A 17,567-nucleotide genomic window follows, 5' to 3' on the forward strand; every position below is an offset into this window, starting at 1 on the left:
TAAAAATCCTGCCACTGTTAAGAAAATAGGCAGCAAAAAACTTGTAGGCTCCTTATTAACTGCATTTCAGCTTGAAGCCAAGCCTGCTGAGTCCAATTAAAAGAAGAGGACCTCCTCCCCTGTCCATCAAATGAGGTTTTTCCCTCCATCTCTCCCACCCACTAAACTGCTTTAGTTTATAATGCTATTTCTTAAACTGGCACGACTTTCAACTTTAAAATATTATGCTCAGTTGCTTAGTCGTGTCCAACTCTGCAACCCCATGGACTGTAGCTCCCCAGGCTCCTCCGTCCATGGGAGTCTCCAGGCAAGAATACTGGAGTGGGTTGCCATTTCCTTCTCCAATATTATATTATAAATACTCTAAATTGTACAGTAAAGTCGCCACAATTATTTTATCTTAGTTCTGTACTGAAGTGGATCCCTGATGGTGGCTAGTCTAGTTGTACTTTTTCATGTTCCTGAATTCTCTGCTGATTTGTTTATGGGTTGGCTGGCTTTGGTCCCCATGGTGCGTGCTCGTATTTATGTTCATGCATTTCTGTGCGTGTGTGTGTGTGCGTGTGCGTGTGTGTGTGTGTGTGTGTGTTTGGTAACATGGGTTCAGACTCTGGTGCTCTGTTCACTCATCTCACTGAGTTCTTATATGTTCATGTATATCCGTTCGCCTCTTCATTATACTTCTTGTGAAGCATTTTTGTGCAGTCTTTATGTGTTTAACATCTTTTCTAGGAAATGTATACATCGTATTGACGTTGCTTGTTCATGTGTATTTTTATGTGTAGTTCTGAATGGAGCCCCTGGATTTATAAACTTGTGTGATGCTTTGAACGCCTGGCAGCTGGTGAAGGAGCTCAAAGAAGCTTTAGGCCTTCCAGCCGCTGCATCTTTCAAACATGTTAGCCCAGCAGGTAAAGCATTGCACTCTGGGATTCTCTGGAACTGTTCAAAATGAACTTCTTTTTAAAGTTTTTAGAAATTTGACAAGACTCTAAAGCAAATGTGAACAGTCTGGGAAGTCCGAAACCACTTTTGATTAATAATGGTGTCAACGTAGTAACGGGATAAAATCAGATAACAATAACATGCACACGTATGGGAGCAGCAGGAAAACTGTGTGATATCAGGGAGGACAGAGAACGCGTCAGTGGTGAAGTGAAGTCGCTCCATACACACGCCTCGTGCTGGCAGACTCGGTGGCTCTATCTCAGAGGCCAGAGAGGAGAGATGCTCCCCTGCTTCACCCTCCCCTGCAGTTCTATTTTGGCATTTAATTATCTGGCCGAGTAGGTTTTTGTTTAATTTGGCATAAGCACTAGAAAGTACCCTGCATAGACCAGACGTTTGGAAAAATGTTGTCCTAATGTAGGAATTGAAAAGTGGTAACTGAGATTTTGGGTTTATTAATGGGTCTCTATACCAGGTGCTGCTGTTGGAATTCCACTCAGTGAAGATGAAGCCAAAGTCTGCATGGTCTATGATCTGCACAAAACCCTCACACCCATAGCCACTGCATATGCAAGAGCAAGAGGTCAGACGAATAATAGCATGTAGTTTGTCTTTTTTTTCTCTTTTTTCTTTTGGAGGAAAGGTAATATCTTAAATGTCCTTTTTGTTATAAGATTTCAAGTTATTTTAATTCATTTTTTACTAGTACTTCAGAATAACTATATGAGAGCCTTGGAATAAATTTGTTTATAAAAATGTGTGCTTTAGTATTTTAATGTAATAAAGGGGAACACACTTGGGATTTGGTGCACAAAATTTCAGATTAGGCTATTGAATGTATTTGTTTTGCTTAAATTGTGGTTATTTAAGTACACTGAATTTGGTTAAAGTTAATATTTTATATAATTCACAGATGTCTAATTCATAAGTTTAATAGCCTATGAATATTATAACAACATTAATAGGAGGTTATTGAGATACTTTATCATAGTTTACCTTCTTCAGCAAGGGTTAGCAAGCTATTATTCAACAGGTTAATCCAGCCCACCACCCATCTTTGTCAGTATAGTTCAGTTGGAGTAGGGTGATACAGTATATCGGTGACTGTTCCAACCTGAGTTGGAACATGAAGGGATCACAAAGCTTAAAAAATGTTTACTGTCAGGCCCTTTGCTGAATGTTGCTCTAGAAGGTAAAATTAAAGAATATTTCATGATGATTATTTCGATTAAACAACTTACTAATCTGTTGTTTAAATCTCAAGTTAGATTTTATGTGGTCACTTTGGGGATTTCTGAGTGTTATTTTTTTCTGTATAAGGATAATCTGTGATAAATACGACGTTTTAGTTTTTATTTACAGGGGCTGATAGGATGTCTTCGTTTGGTGACTTTGTTGCATTATCTGATGTTTGTGATGTCCCTACTGCCAAGATTATCTCCAGAGAGGTTAGTGGAATTCTGTATCTTGGTCTATATATAACTAAGTAGAGCCAAATTTTACGTAGTGTTTATTGAAACCATAATGTATAATGTCTGTATTTGGCTCTTGTGATGTAAAGTTTTACATATTTAATTCTTTTAAATTTTCTAGTCATTATTTTAATGCCAGAATTATTATTTCTGAAGCTGACTGTATACCTTAGGTCTGTAATGAAAGAGACTGTATAGTGGGGGAAATTATAACCTATTCTGAAAAAGTAACCCCCATCAATTGAGTACCAAGCAAGCATTCCAGAAAGGTGGGGAGGTGGTGTTGGGGATTGGGGAAACAGAGAAGAATGAGGTTAGCTCAGGTAGCTTGGAAGGAAACAGTTAGCATTAAAACTAACAGGGCCAGTGGCCTGACGATATTTAGTTTCATCTCAGGGCTTCTTACCATCACCCCTACCATCCCCAGCTGCAGTGGAGCTGGCATGCTGCATTATACGTTATATATAGCATGAGGCTTGGGGTGTGAGCTGTGACTTTTGTACCTTTTGTGTCTTTAGCTATACTGTGTTAATCTCAGATTTCCTCTGAACCCCTTCTCTTGCTCTCGAGGAGCCTGCCTTGCCTCGGATCATTTAGCCAAGTTCTAGAAGAGCCAGAACTGGAAGAACATGCTCTGTCTAATTAGTACAAAACAAGCCCTGAACAGAATAGTAAAAAAGTCATGTGTCTTCCTAAGATACATGTATCACAGCAAGTCATTCATATATTCTTCATTAAAATTGAAACAGACAACCAAAGGGGCACTAATGAGATAAGATCAGCTGTAAAAAGTTGTCTTCTAGCACAGACTTATCTTTTCCAAGTGTAGTGTTTGTCTTATCTAGTGGAGGTAGAAACCAGAAACTGCCGCTGCATTATTTATGACACATAAGTATGTCTAGATTGTTTAGGAGGTATTCTCTGATTTTTTAAAATAGAAATTAATATCTAATGTTGATACATGTATAGGTATCTGATGGTATTATTGCTCCGGGATATGAAAATGAAGCTTTGAAAATACTTTCCAAAAAGAAAAACGGGAATTACTGTGTTCTTCAGGTTAGTGCAATTCGTATTTGCAGTAGTAATTTGCTCTTTTATTTTTCCCCATATTTAATCTTTCCTTTATACTGATAACTGTTCTAATTTATCCTTCTTTACTATGATTTCTTTATCCTTAATCCTGCAGATTTTTTCTTACTATTAATTTTTTGAGTTTCAGATCAAGATAGCTTTCTCATCCTTCCTTTTAATTTTTTAAAAAATAATTTATTTGAAATGGTTTCCTATTCAAAAGGTCTTAAAGGTTATTTGAAATCTTTCCTTTCCTTCTGCCACTCTGTTACCTTTTTTTAAAGTAATATTTTCAATTTCTTGCTCATCTTTCCTGAAATACATAGTCTGTGCATATTCAGCAAATACTCGATTGATATTCAGCACAAGACAGTACCATGTTTCAGGGTGTCAGAAGAATACCAGGGCTTCCTCAATATTTTGTTTGGGAATTTGGCTAAGTTTGCACCTAGACACATAATTACAACCATGAAAAACCTGTTTTCTCTGCCTGACCAGGGACAAGTTTTTTGACATAAGTTATAGGTGGGCACATCTCAGTCTTAGAAATTTTATAATAGAAAAAAGGACCATTTTAGAATTCATGAAAATGCAAATTAGGTAGAATTACTATGAGGGCTTGCTTCTGAGTTACAGGTTATCAGTGCTTTCTGTACTGTTTAAGTATAGGAAAATGTCTGGGGAGAGAGTAGTATTATGACATAGGTTATTCCCATGTCCCATCATTTCAGATCAAAATCTGGAAGAGGTCAAGAAAGCCATAAATGACATACCCCTTTCCAAATGACAAAGACACATACTACAAATGCTATTCTCCACTGAACTTCTTAATCTTGGCTGAGTATTTGTAATTGTTAGAAAGAAAACTAGTGGTTAATTTTTGTGACACTGCCTGTTTTGTAGCTAATCTGTTTTATCTATTTATTTATGTGGGTAGTGCTTTCAGTTACTAAAACCAGAAATTCTCTGTTGGAATCATTGGTTCTATTATGTTGGTGTAAGTTACAAAATCCTGTGAGGTTATAAAGCCTATAAAGTTTTGGAGCAAAATATTGGTGCCTGGCCATTCTATTACATCCATCCTGAAATGATCTTGTACCTGCTTAAGTCAGGGGGAAAAAAAACGCATATAACCTTGCTTGTAATTATATACCTTGAACATAAATTAAGTAAATGATTTTGAGAGATGTAGATTTTTTTACTCTTAACTTTTAAAATCTGTGTTTTCTTTAGATGGACCAGTCTTACAATCCAGATGAAAATGAAGTTCGAACTCTGTTTGGTCTTCGTTTAAGCCAGAAGAGAAATAATAGTGTTGTCAACAGGTCACTGTTTAGCAACATTGTTACCAAGAATAAAGATGTAAGTCTGAAAAGTAACTGAATACCAGTAATTCAGTAGGTCAGTTTCCTAATATTTATATGCTTATGCATTTATGAAGGCCCATATCGTAAAACTGATCAATATGCAAAGAGCTGGTCCTTCTTTGATTTGTCAAGCAAGTTTGAGAAAAGTGAGCAGAAGACCAACCATGTTAGAAACTTGTGTATCTGTATGTGGTTAGTTATCTTCAGTTCTGCATAAATGGGATCGTGTTTTTTATCACTTGCCTTTTTTCCGTGCATTAAGCTACAACTCTGTTTCTGTATCAGTAAGCATAGGTCCACATCGTCATTAGAAAGGCCCATGTGTACTGTGATGGGTATCTAGGTTGTTTCCACGTTCAGTGCTGTGGTCCATGTTTACATGTAGTAATGAATTTGCTTTTGTCCTGTTGTCATATTTTAGAAGGACATATTCCTAGGATAATACTGGATTGGGTGTTGTTATTACTTTTTTTTATTTACATGTTTTATATCATTTAATATGCACAGCTGCCTCTGGGTGGAGCATGACCACTGTCATCTGTATTGTAAAGATCACAAAATTGTGACATAGAGGACAATTAAGAGATTTGGCTACACAGTAAGGAAATGGTTGAGCTGGTACTTGTTTTTCTGAGATCTCCTGATTGGGCCTTCAGTTTTAAAGGATATTTTCTCCGGATCTGATGTTGGCTGTACTTTTTTTCTTCATTACTTTGGATGTGTAACTAACTTCATCGTTATCTGGTCTTGTCTGCTGATATGCCTGGCATTTTTGACTGAATGCTTGACGTGAGATACAGATGAACTAAAAATTCATATTTTTAAGGCAAGACAGGAAAAATTTAAACATAAAACTTACTCTCTGCCCTTTGGCCTCCTGTCTGCCCCTGAGTGTGCACTGTGCCTCTGTCTTTTGTGCTAACCAACCATACCTACCATACCTCCCCAATGGTAGAACTACCTGTTCGATCATCATTCTGCCTTGCAGATGTGTGACTGATCGTTCGATAAAAATAATGATGACTTTGCAGTGAGTTGAAATGATTGACCAAATATATCTTCCTATAAAGTCAATGATTGTGACAGTATAACTGTAGATCCGGGAAGAAGCAAAAAGAGGGAACCATTTCTTGTACCATAACAGACAAGTAAGACATGTGGCCTAGAGGCTTTTGGTTACTATTACAAGGGACCAGTCCAGTAATAACACATCAGGTGGCCGAGCAATAAAATTCTTGCCTGAACTAAGGGAGCATTTGTAGCACCGTGGAACAAACTAGTCAAGAAATGCCTCTCAGATTCTGGTTGAAATTAAGACAGAGAGGGAGTGGATCATAAAATTAACAGGCTTACCTACCATCCGCTTCTATAAGAATCAAGTCTTTAGCCACTGTAGTCACTGAAAGGAATTCAGGATGAGGGACTTTGTGCTCTAGAGAAACTTGGCAGAACTGGCCCTCAGATAGTTTAGCTATTTTCAGGAGATTTTATGAAACCGAGTTTCTTGCATCACAGAAGATCATTCCACGCTTAGAAGAGCACTGAAACCATCAACTAAGCTGGGTCTTCAAGGATAGCAGTGACCTGCTACTGAAATTTGTGCTTGGTTGCATATACCCCTTCATCAACATCAAATACACGCTTGCCACACCCTTACCTGTTTGGAACTGTTCTCCAGGCTCTCTGAGAGGCTTTCTCCTGGGTTTATAATCCTTAAGTTGACTCAAAATCCTCCATTTCTTTTGTAGGTTGACTGTTGATCAGTTTTTTTGTCCATAATATGAAAAAACCATAAAGATACTTCATAAAGATACTTTGAGCATCTGGTTAGTGTTATTTTCCTTCCATAGAGCTGAGCATAGGGCTCACCTCTTAGTTTCTACCTTGCAACTAGGAAAAGGCCTGGAGGGGAAAACAGTCACACTGTTGCTTCTTTATCACCAGGGTGTTTGCTTCTTGGCCTCTAAGTACTGGATATTTTATGAGCTCTGTATTCAGTATTTCTGTTAGTTCTTAGAAACGGATTAGTCTCTTAACAAGACATTTTGTAACAGAAGTGGACAATGAGTTAGTTGGCTATTGTTCCCCGGTCTGAGTTCTGAGGCTTTAAGTAGAACGCTGAAAATAGGCTTTAAAATCTTTATGGGGATAGTTCTGTTAATAAGCATGTAGTGATTGAGGCCTGATCTTTGTTGATTTACTGGGTATTTCATTTGTATTGTTGAAAGTTAATGGTGCCCTAAAGTAAAAGAACATGTAGGAATCATAAGTAAACACATCTTGCAGGTTTGGGAATCTGCTCCTTTGGTAAAGACCCTGAGGTCCTGGGTTAACAGTGTTCCTTGAAGCAGCTCACAGTAAAATGGGTTTACATCTACCATTTTGCTGTTTATTTTCTAATTGCCTATATGTTCTTTTTCCTTCAGATTAATTGTTAAGTGATTCCACTTTATCTCTACCATTGCTTTATTAGCCATTTTATTCTTACAATAGCTTCTCTACAGTGTATGGTCTATATACCACTTAAAGTATACTGTAAGGAGGTTAGAATGTATGTCTTATCTCCTCCCTTACAGCCTTTGTACTGTTGTCAGACATTTTCATATGTTTTAAACCTCAAATGCATTGATACTGGTCCTTTAAATTAGTCAGTTACATAGTAGAGATTCTTCTGGAAATCTGTTTTCTATATTTACTCACATATTCACTATCTAACCAACCATACCTGCCATTATCACATATTTACCTACATAGATGCCATTCCTAGTGGTCTTCATTCCTTTCTAAAAAAACTGTATTGAAGTGTAGTTGATTTAGAATGCTGTGTTACAGTCTGCTGTAGAGCAAAGTGATTAAGTTGTACATATGCATACAGTAAAATGGCTAATAAACCAATGGTAGAGATAAAGTGAAATCACTTTAAAAATTAATCTAAAGGAAAAAGAACATATAGGCAATTAGAAAATAAACAGCAAAATGGTAGATGTAAACCCAGACACATTGATAATCACATTAAATGAAAATGGCCCAGACACTACAATAAAAAACTAAGATTATTAGACTGGATAAAAAGTAAGATTCAACTATACACCATATATAAGAAACTCATTTTATTTATTTATTTATTATTTTTACTTTACAATATTGTATTGGTTTTGCCGTACATCAACATGAATCCATCACAGGTGTACACGTGTTCCCAGTCCTGAATCCCCTTCCTACCTCCCTCCCCATACCATCCCTCTGGGTCATCCCAGTGCACCAGCCCCAAGAATCCTGTATCCTGCATCAAACCTAGACTAGCGATTTGTTATTTGACTAGCGATATGATATTATACATTTTCAATGCCATTCTCCCAAATCATCCCACCCTCTCCCTCTCCCACAGAGTCCAAAACTCATTTTAAATGTGAAAAAAAAGTGTATAGGTTAAAAGTAAAAGGATACAACAAGATATACCATGAAAACACTAATTTTTAAAAAAAGCACAAATATATAGTATTATACAAAGTTGATTTAAGAGTAAGGAATATTACTAGGGAAAAGAGGGACATTTTAAAATAAAAGTCAATTCATCAAGTGGACATGATAATTCTAAATGTGATGTACCTAACAGCAAAGTTTAAAGATATATGAAGCAAAAACTGATAGAAATAATAACAGTAGGTAGACAAGTCTCCTTTTGATTGAGATTTCAAGGTGTCACTTAATAGCTGATAGAACAAACGATAGAGCGAGCATAGAAAATGTCAACAACACTGTCAACCAAGTTGACCTAATTACCGTTTATAGAACAGTTCAGCCAACAAAAGCAGAATATAATTCTTTTGAGTTCTCATGGGACGATCGCCAAGATAGAACATATTCTGAGCTATAAAATACATCTCAATCAATTTAAATTTCTTTAACCACAAGAAATTCAAGTTAGAAATCAATAACAGAATGATATCTGGAAAATCCTCTAGCATTTGGAAATTAAACAACACAGTTTTACATTATTATAGTCAATTGGATGAAAATAATGTGAAAGTCTTGAGTGCAGATTAGCAATTTTTCTCAACTATCCTTACAGTTTTCCTGAAACTCTGCATTAAAGATTTATAGATTTATCTTGAGATCAGGTCAAAAATTTATTGTCTCGATGAAGTAACTGGAATGTTATCAAAACAGGTATTATTCTTTTTATATGTTATAAATTACCATAGGTCTTTGTTGAGCGAGAGAAAGACCAAGACATAGAGATGGAGAAAGAAGGGGGAGAGGGGAGAAGAAGATAAGAGAAAGAGAAGAAGTGGGAGAAGAAGAAATTTTTTGAAAACACGAGTGGAGTTATTGCCACAATAAAAAATATTCAGATATAGTAAGATCAGACCCTTTCAGAGAAAGACCAAGACATAGAGATGGAGAAAGAAGGGGGAGAGGGGAGAAGAAGATAAGAGAAAGAGAACAAATGGGAGAAGAAGAAATTTTTTGAAAACATGAGTGGAGTTATTGCCACAATAAAAAATATTCAGATATAGTAAGATCAGACCCTTTCAGAAGCCCAGAGCAACTCAGCTCAAAAGAGCCACAAGAAGATAAAAATGTTTCACTTTTAATTCTTCTGTTCTGTCTATAAAAATAGGAAGAATGTGGCTGATTTAGTATTTGTTAAGTGGAAGTCCAGTACTTTGGCCACCTCATGCGAAGAGTTGACTCATTGGAAAAGACTCTGATGCTGGGAGGGATTGGGGGCAGGAGGAGAAGGGGACGACCGAGGATGAGATGGCTGGATGGCATCACTGACTCGATGGGTGTGAGTCTGAGTGAACTCCGGGAGTTGGTGATGGATAAAGAGGCCTGACATGCTGCGGTTCATGGGGTTGCAAAGAGTTGGACACGACTGAGTGACTGAACTGAACTGAACAGTAAAATGGGGCTCTGGATTTTTTTTTCCACTTTTTTTTTTAGCCTTGTTGGTTAACGTATTTTTAAAAATACTGAAAGGGCACTGAGCCAAATCCCATGGTACCCATGCTGACAACCATGCCTATTTACTGAGAATCTTAATTTTTGTAAGTTTTCCTTATAGGTTTATAGGTATTGGACTGATTAATAATTTAGTGGAACTTGAGAGATTTTGTGCTTCTGGCTGTGCTATCTTGGATATTTTTACCAGTCTGTGATTTTAATCATTTATCTAAGTTCTTCTCTACTTGTTCACATGTATTTTTAATAGAAATTTGGAAACCTACGGCTGAGAATGCTGGATTTATCTTCCTTTATATTCTTCTCCCTTTTTCATGTGTTCATTTTTATGTGTATGTCCTTTTTCTTGAAATGTCTCTTCATGTCTTTTGCCCATTTTCTAATTAGACTTGTGACTGAGTTTTAAGAGGTTTTTACATGTTTTGAATACTAGTTCTTTGCTGGACATGTAGTTTATAAATATTTTCTTATAGTCTGTAGCTTTTTATCCTTAATACAGTACCTTTCAAAGAGCAGAAGTATTAATTTTGATGAAGTTTGATTTATCAGTTTTTTAGTTAGGTGCTTATATATTCTGTCCACTTAGCATACCAACATAGATCATTATCCTTCTTTTCAATTTTATTTGCTCTTTATAGTAAAGATAGTGACATTTTTAGTTAACATAGTTGTCTCTTTCTATTTGAACCAGTATTTAGTTCATAATACATTTTTTAATACCTTCTACTTAGAATATTCTAGGCAAACCAAAAAATGATCCTAATATGATTTTGCCTGAAGAGCCTTGGATGTGTGTGCATCACAGTTGATTGTAGTGTCAGTACAAATTATTCTCAGTATTGTTTCTGAACATAAATTTTAATAGCATCTCCAGTTATTTGTTGATCCTGTGATAGAGAAAATACTGTTTGTCAGTATTGGAGTGGATATAGTTTTCATGTCTAGTGTGATATGTAAACAGGCTTAAGCCAAAATTGCTGTAAAAATGGTATCAGTTTGAGTCTGTGATGTATTAGGCATTGCACAGAGTTCCATGACAAATATGTTAAATATGATCCTTTCAGTAAAACATGATAGTGTCTCCTATGAACAGTTATAAAGACTATAAAGAAAGCTGAGTGCTGATTGATGCTTTTGAACTGTGGTGTTGGAGAAGACTCTTGCGAGTCCCTTGGACTGCAAGGAGATCAAACCAGTCCATCCTAAAGGAGATCAGTCCTGATTATTCATTGGAAGGACTGATGCTGAAGCTGAAATTCCAACACTTTGGCCACCTGATGTGAAGAACTAATTCATTTGTAAAGACCCTGATGCTGGGAAAGATTGAAGGCAGGAGAAGAAAGGGATGAAAGAGGATGAGACGGTGGGATGGCATCACCGACTCAATGGACATGAGTTTGAGTAATCTTCAGGAGTTGGTGATGGACAGGGAGGCCTGGTGTGCTGCAGTCCATGGGGTCACAAAGAGTTGGACACAACTGAGCAGCTGACCTGAATGAACAGTTACTTTCATTCCCTCATCTGAAGGATAGACCTGCATTATAGGCCTGTTATAATAAATGACGCATAGGATGCTAAAAGTTAAGCGAAGTTTGGAAGAAACACCACTTACTTACTATTCTGTGTTTTTTTCTAGTTGCCGGAATCTGCGTTCAGGGACCTCATTGTGGCCACTGTTGCTGTCAAGTACACGCAGTCTAACTCTGTGTGCTATGCCAAGAATGGGCAGGTAACCAGGCTGCCAGGCTCACCTGGAGGGAAACTGTGGTTTTACAAAACGATACTCAAAAATCCATCTGCCTTGGGAACTAGACTGGCTTGAAAAGGAAGATGTTGCCAAGTTTTTCTCTTTGGGTTTGTCAGTATTTACTCGGTGATGACTACAAAGTATTGTTGGCATTAAGTGTTAGAATGGTCCTCTTGTTCTTTACCTGGAATGAGTTGGCACATTTTGGATTAGCAAACTGTTAATAGCTCCTATGGAACTAGTTTATTTGCTCCCCTCCTCCCTGTCAGTAGTATTTCCAGTGAAGAGGAAGTAGAAAGTACTAGCCCATTATTTTGCAGCTTGAAGGGTATTTTTATTTATATTTCTGTAAGTCATTTTACTAAGAATCTGCAAGCTGGGAGTTAGCATCTTTTAAAATCAACTTTATTGAGGTATAAATTTATATACAGTAAAATGTGCCCTTTTTAAAAAAGTTTAACACTTTGCACAGTGTATGATTATTTGACCACTACCACAGTCAAGATGTTGAACATCTCTTCTGAACTGATGTTAAGCTAGAGACCTTCTTTCTTAGTGCACCAGCCCACAGAGTAGGCTTCCCTGGTGGCTCAGACAGTAAAGCGTCTGCCTACAATGTGGGAGACCCGGGTTCGATCCCTGGGTTGGGAAGATCCTCTGGAGAAGGCAACGGCAACCCACTCCAGTACTCTTGCCTGGAAAACCCCGTGGACGGAGAGGAGCCTGGTAGGCTATAGTCTATGGGGTCACAAAGAGTCGGACACGACTGAGTGACTTCAGCTCACCTCACCTCAGCCCGCAGAGTACAGAACCAGGGTGGCTCATCAGCAGAACTCTGCTAGCCCTGGGGTGAACCTGGATTTACCATAATAACTTTAGCACTGTTTCTTCTCATGGTGTCTTGAGCTCCTCTCTAGATGTTTGTTAAATTATTTAGCCCATAAGTGAGAGGGGATAGTGGATATTAATCGGAATTAATTAATATTAATAACCTGGAAGACCCTTTCAAATTCAGCATTTTAGTGATTGCCTACTGTCTGAAAAGAGCTAGACACGACTTAGTGAGTAAAAACTGTTGAAAGATTGCTAACATGTACTAACAAAAATCTGAAAGATTGTGGCTGCTGGTCTAATAAGTTCCAGTAAGACCATACTTTACTGCTGATATCCAAAAGTTCTAGAAACTTCTTTAATGTTAATAGCATGCCTCAAATGTCACTGAGGAGTAAAATATGAATAGTATTTATAAAACATGTTACCCTACCTTTTAAAACTATTTGTACTTCATTTGGCCTGATTTTTTTTGTTCTCCCCACAAAATTGATAGATTTGAGGGGACTATGCACAAAGAAATCCATTAGGAAACATGTTGTTGGAGAAGTACTCATTTTAATGCCCATGTCCTTCAGGTCATTGGCATCGGAGCAGGACAGCAGTCTCGTATACACTGCACACGCCTTGCAGGCGATAAGGCAAACTATTGGTGGCTTAGACATCACCCACAAGTGCTTTCCATGAAGTTTAAAACTGGCGTGAAGAGAGCAGAAATCTCCAATGCCATCGATCAGTATGTTACTGGAACTATCGGCGAGGTAAAAGGGCTGTTAATGAGTGGGGTTTACCCTTTCCTGGTTAACTGTCATCATCACTACAAAGAGAAAAGGTATCAGGTTGGCCAAAAAGTTTGTTTGGGTTTTTCTGTAAGATGTTATGGGAAAACTTGAGTGAACTTTTTGGCCATCATATTTTTCTTGAAGCTTTAAATTGTCTAAAATTACTAATCTAAACAACCTTTGTCTCATTTACCTTTCTTTGGCATTCTTTATCCCTTTCTGATACCACAGATCATCTGTCGTCTTAGATTATAGCCCCTGGTTTAGTTTTGTGTGCTTGTACCCCCTGCTGGTTCTGAGTTTTGATGGCAGGGACTGTTCTTCACCCTTCTTGGATGTCTGTCACAGTGCCGGGCATGTTGCTTGCTATGTGATGGATGTGTATTCAGCATTGCATACAGGTTACTTGACAGCAGGTAGCAAATGCCCCCCACATTCTCCAGAAACTCCATTAACAACTCAGTGTACTTGTGTTATGGTTCATGTTCTTTAATGTTTTCTACCTTAAAGAAGGTATGAGGGAGCATTAAAATTGCAGGTATTAGGTAGCCTGCTAAAAAACGTAGGACTTAGCCCAGTTTCTGTAAATACAAGTGCTTAATGGGTAGTGGTTACAAAATAAAAATTAAGTTCTGGTCTTCTGAGGGGGTGAGTCAGCTCCACTAGGTTGTCCAGCCAGGGATAAGAATCCACAATACAATCAACAAGTGTTGCTGGAGAACATGCCTTGTAACCAGGAGGTGCTTCAAACAGTCTTTTTTAAAAATGACGTTAATACTTGATTTTTCTGCTTGATTATTACACAGCAGATTGGGCTCTAAGTCCTGGAAGAGGACTTAACATATATGAATAAGAATAAAAGTAGATTGCAGAGTACGTCCCAGCATTCTGATTTGTATCAGATAGTACTGAAAATGGTGTAATACTTGTCTTTCCTCCCTGTCCCCACTTACAGGGTGAAGATTTGATCAAGTGGAAGGCCCTGTTTGAGGAGGTCCCTGAGCTGTTAACCGAGACAGAAAAAAAGGAATGGGTTGACAAACTTAATGAAGTTTCTGTCAGCTCTGATGCCTTCTTTCCTTTCCGGGACAATATAGACAGAGCTAAAAGGGTAAGTATGAAGTTGCTGTGTGTTTGCATAGATTTGGTTATTATGTACTAACTATTTTGAAATAGTGCTTCTGATTTTTTCAGTTCTATGAGTTATATGTAAGTTATATGTAAGTTGTGATGAAACGATGTATCAGTATAATAGCTAGAGAATCATTTGCTCTGTGGATAGCTCGAATTCTGTTATTTTGCCTCTTTGACAATGAGTCAGTATGCAGTGTGAATTGTTGTTAGCTTACTCTCTTTACTGGAGCTGGCAGTGGTAGTGGTTGATTCTGGCATGTTTTGTCATGAGGTTGTATTTTGAGAGTCGGTCTCTGTCTTCCCCTCCCAGAGTGGCGTGGCCTACATCGCTGCCCCTTCCGGTTCTGCTGCTGACAAAGTTGTGATCGAGGCTTGCGATGAGCTGGGAATAATCCTTGCTCACACGAATCTCCGGCTCTTCCATCACTGACTTCATCAATACATTATTTTATACCCTGCCTGTATGTAGGTGAAAAATCATGTATGGAATTTTGAAAATAACCTTTTTTAAAACTAAAGCATAAAGTTTTCATAATCTTCAGTCTACACTGTCTTAGTTATAGGCACTGTCTTGATTATTGTAACTTAATAGTAAATTGTGAAATTGGGTAGTGTGAGTCCTTCGCAGTAGTCTTTTGGAAAGATTTCTTGGCTATGTCCAGGTCCTTGGCATTTCCATATAAATTTTAGAATCAGTTAGTCTCTGTTTTTACAGGAAAAAACCTCTTGAGATTTTAATTGGCATTGCATTGAATCTGTAGATCAATTTGTGGAGAACTGACGTACCATCTTCTCTCCCTTTGAAGATTGATCCCCTTTGGTTCCCACCAGCTTTTAGTTGCTTTACAGGAGCTTCAAATAGACCTTTTAAATACTTTCGGCCAGTGTTCGTAATAACCTGCCAGGAGGATTAGTCCAAAAATTTACACCAATAAATATAATAATTTCTAATAATTGGTTTAGCTTAAATAGCTTTTATATTTCTAAGTAATTTCTAGCAAAGTATTTTTTTCCCCTCTAGGAATTTGACTGTTTTAAGTTTTCAAAATTGTTAATTAGCATATAGTTGTAAGCAGTTTTCTGAATTTTTGAAAGATCTTTATTATGGATGTTTTGGGATGAACACAAAATAGTAAAATTCTACGTATCTATATTTCGTGACTGCTTAAGTTTTATCTACCCTACTTGCAATGCCTAAACACTATTTTGAAGCAAAGTCTATATATTTCATTTGTAAATATTTCAATCAGTTAATATAAAAATAAAGTAGAAAATTTTTTAAAGGAATATTCTCACACTTTAGAAAATACACGACTACTTCTATCAACTGAGAGCACCAAGAAGTGTGACACCCCAGGGGCAATGGACATAACTAATGCTAAGGTCGTGGTTTCTAATACCACTATCTAAAAGGAGCCAGGACTTCCAGCTTACTGCAGTCTGAGCAGAAAACCCATAACAAAACATCTGGATCAGTAAACAGTGTATTTAAGTTGGGAGAGCGCCTAGGGCCCAGGAAGAAAAACATCAGCCCTCACTCATTTATGAACCGTTCCCTGAGGGCAGCATCCTGATACCTCTAGGAGCACCTTCTTACTAAAGCCCAGTCTTTGTCCCTTCCTGAGAGCATGAGTTCCTGCAGGTCTTCCGTTTCCAGTGCTTCCATTCTTGGATACTCTTAAAGCTCATTTTTGCTAAACACTGCTAGGCACAAATTTACTTTCATTTTTTTTCCTTGCAATATTTTATTTATTTATTTATTTTTACTTTATTTTACTTTACAATACTATATTGGTTTTGCAATACATTGACATGAATCCACCATGGGTGTATACAAGCTCCCAATCCTGAATCCCCCTCCCACCTCCCACCCCATATCATCTCTCTGGATCATCCTCATGCACCAGCCCCAAGCATCCTGTATCCTGTATCGAACATAGACTGGCACTTCGTTTCTTACATGATAGTATACATGTTTCAATGCCGTTCTCCCAAATCATTGTCCAAAAGTCCGCTCTATACATCTGTGTCTCTTTTGCTGTCTTGCATACAGGGTCATCATTACCATCTTTCTAAATTCCGTATATATGTGTCAGTATACTGTATTGGTGTTTTTCAATCAAAAAATGGGCCAAAGAACTAAATAGGCATTTCTCCAAAGAAGACATACGGATGGCTAACAAACACATGAAAAGATGCTCAACATCACTCATCAGAGAAATGCAAGACCACAATGAGGTAACATTTCACACCAGTCAGAATGGCTGCGATCTAAAAGTCTACAAGCAATAAATGCTGGAGAGGATGTGGAGAAAAGGGAACCCTCTTACACTGTTGGTGGGAATGCAAACTAGTACAGCCACTATGGAAAACAGTGTGGAGATTCCTTAAAAAATTGCAAATAGAGCTGCCTTATGACCCAACAAATTTACTTTAAAAAATAAATGTAATAAACCATGCCTGTGTGGAAAGTGCATTAAACATCTGTAGCTTGAAGAATCTTTTTTTTTCAGCCATGCTGTGTGGCTTGCAAGATCTTAGTGCCCTGGCTAGGAATTGAATATGGGCTCTAGCAGTGAAAGCAAAAAGTTCTCTTAACTACTGGATCACCAGGGAATTCCCAAGAGTCATTTTTAAATAAACACATATATCACCATCAATGAGGTGAAAAAGAATTTTGCCAGCAGTTGCCCTGCCATGCCCCCTCGTCACCATACCTGTTCTTGATTACGTTCCTTGCTTTCCTTCTAGGAAACTACCTTTAGGCCGTTCTGATACTCATCAGTTTGTGGTGATCTTGGGCACATGCCTTGTGTTAGTTGCTCAGTTGTGTCCAACTCTTTGTGATCCCAAGTACTGTGACCCAGCAGACTCTTCTGTCCATGGGGTTTTCCAGGCAAGAATACTGGAGTGGGTTGCCATTTCCTTCTCCAGGAGATCTTCCCAACCCAGCGGTCAACCCCACGTCTCCTACATTAGCAGGCAGATTCTTTACCACTAAATCACCAGCCTCTTGGAATTTTGTTTTTGCATCTACAAAATGGAGTTGGATTTGCTCTCAGAGAGGCTGAGTAGCTCCTGATTGTTAGCATGCAATCCAGGGCTGGTTTATCAGGTTAAAGTTCCAGCTTTGTTACTAACAAGCTGTGTGATGTTAGGTGATTCACCTAGACTTTCCCTCACTTCCTACTTGTAAAGTGATGTTGCAGTACACAACTCTTAGGGTTGCCCTAAGGAGTAAGTG

General features: G+C 37.8%; 1 protein-coding gene across 1 annotated transcript in view; it reads left to right on the forward strand.

Annotated features, from left to right (window-relative positions):
- Positions 1-16,780, forward strand: part of ATIC (5-aminoimidazole-4-carboxamide ribonucleotide formyltransferase/IMP cyclohydrolase) — a 28,065-nt gene extending 11,285 nt beyond the window's left edge. The window contains exons 8-16 of the mRNA XM_004004905.5: positions 786-911; positions 1,424-1,531; positions 2,311-2,396; positions 3,390-3,479; positions 4,728-4,856; positions 11,466-11,558; positions 12,986-13,168; positions 14,145-14,300; positions 14,634-16,780. Of these exons, the coding sequence (XP_004004954.2) occupies positions 786-911; positions 1,424-1,531; positions 2,311-2,396; positions 3,390-3,479; positions 4,728-4,856; positions 11,466-11,558; positions 12,986-13,168; positions 14,145-14,300; positions 14,634-14,753 (1,091 nt within the window). The 3' untranslated portion in view covers positions 14,754-16,780. The remainder of the gene's footprint in view (positions 1-785; positions 912-1,423; positions 1,532-2,310; positions 2,397-3,389; positions 3,480-4,727; positions 4,857-11,465; positions 11,559-12,985; positions 13,169-14,144; positions 14,301-14,633) is intronic.
- The last annotated feature ends 787 nt before the right edge of the window (positions 16,781-17,567 follow it).

This window comes from Ovis aries, chromosome 2 (genome assembly GCF_016772045.2).
Source record: "Ovis aries strain OAR_USU_Benz2616 breed Rambouillet chromosome 2, ARS-UI_Ramb_v3.0, whole genome shotgun sequence".
NCBI lineage: Eukaryota > Metazoa > Chordata > Mammalia > Artiodactyla > Bovidae > Ovis > Ovis aries.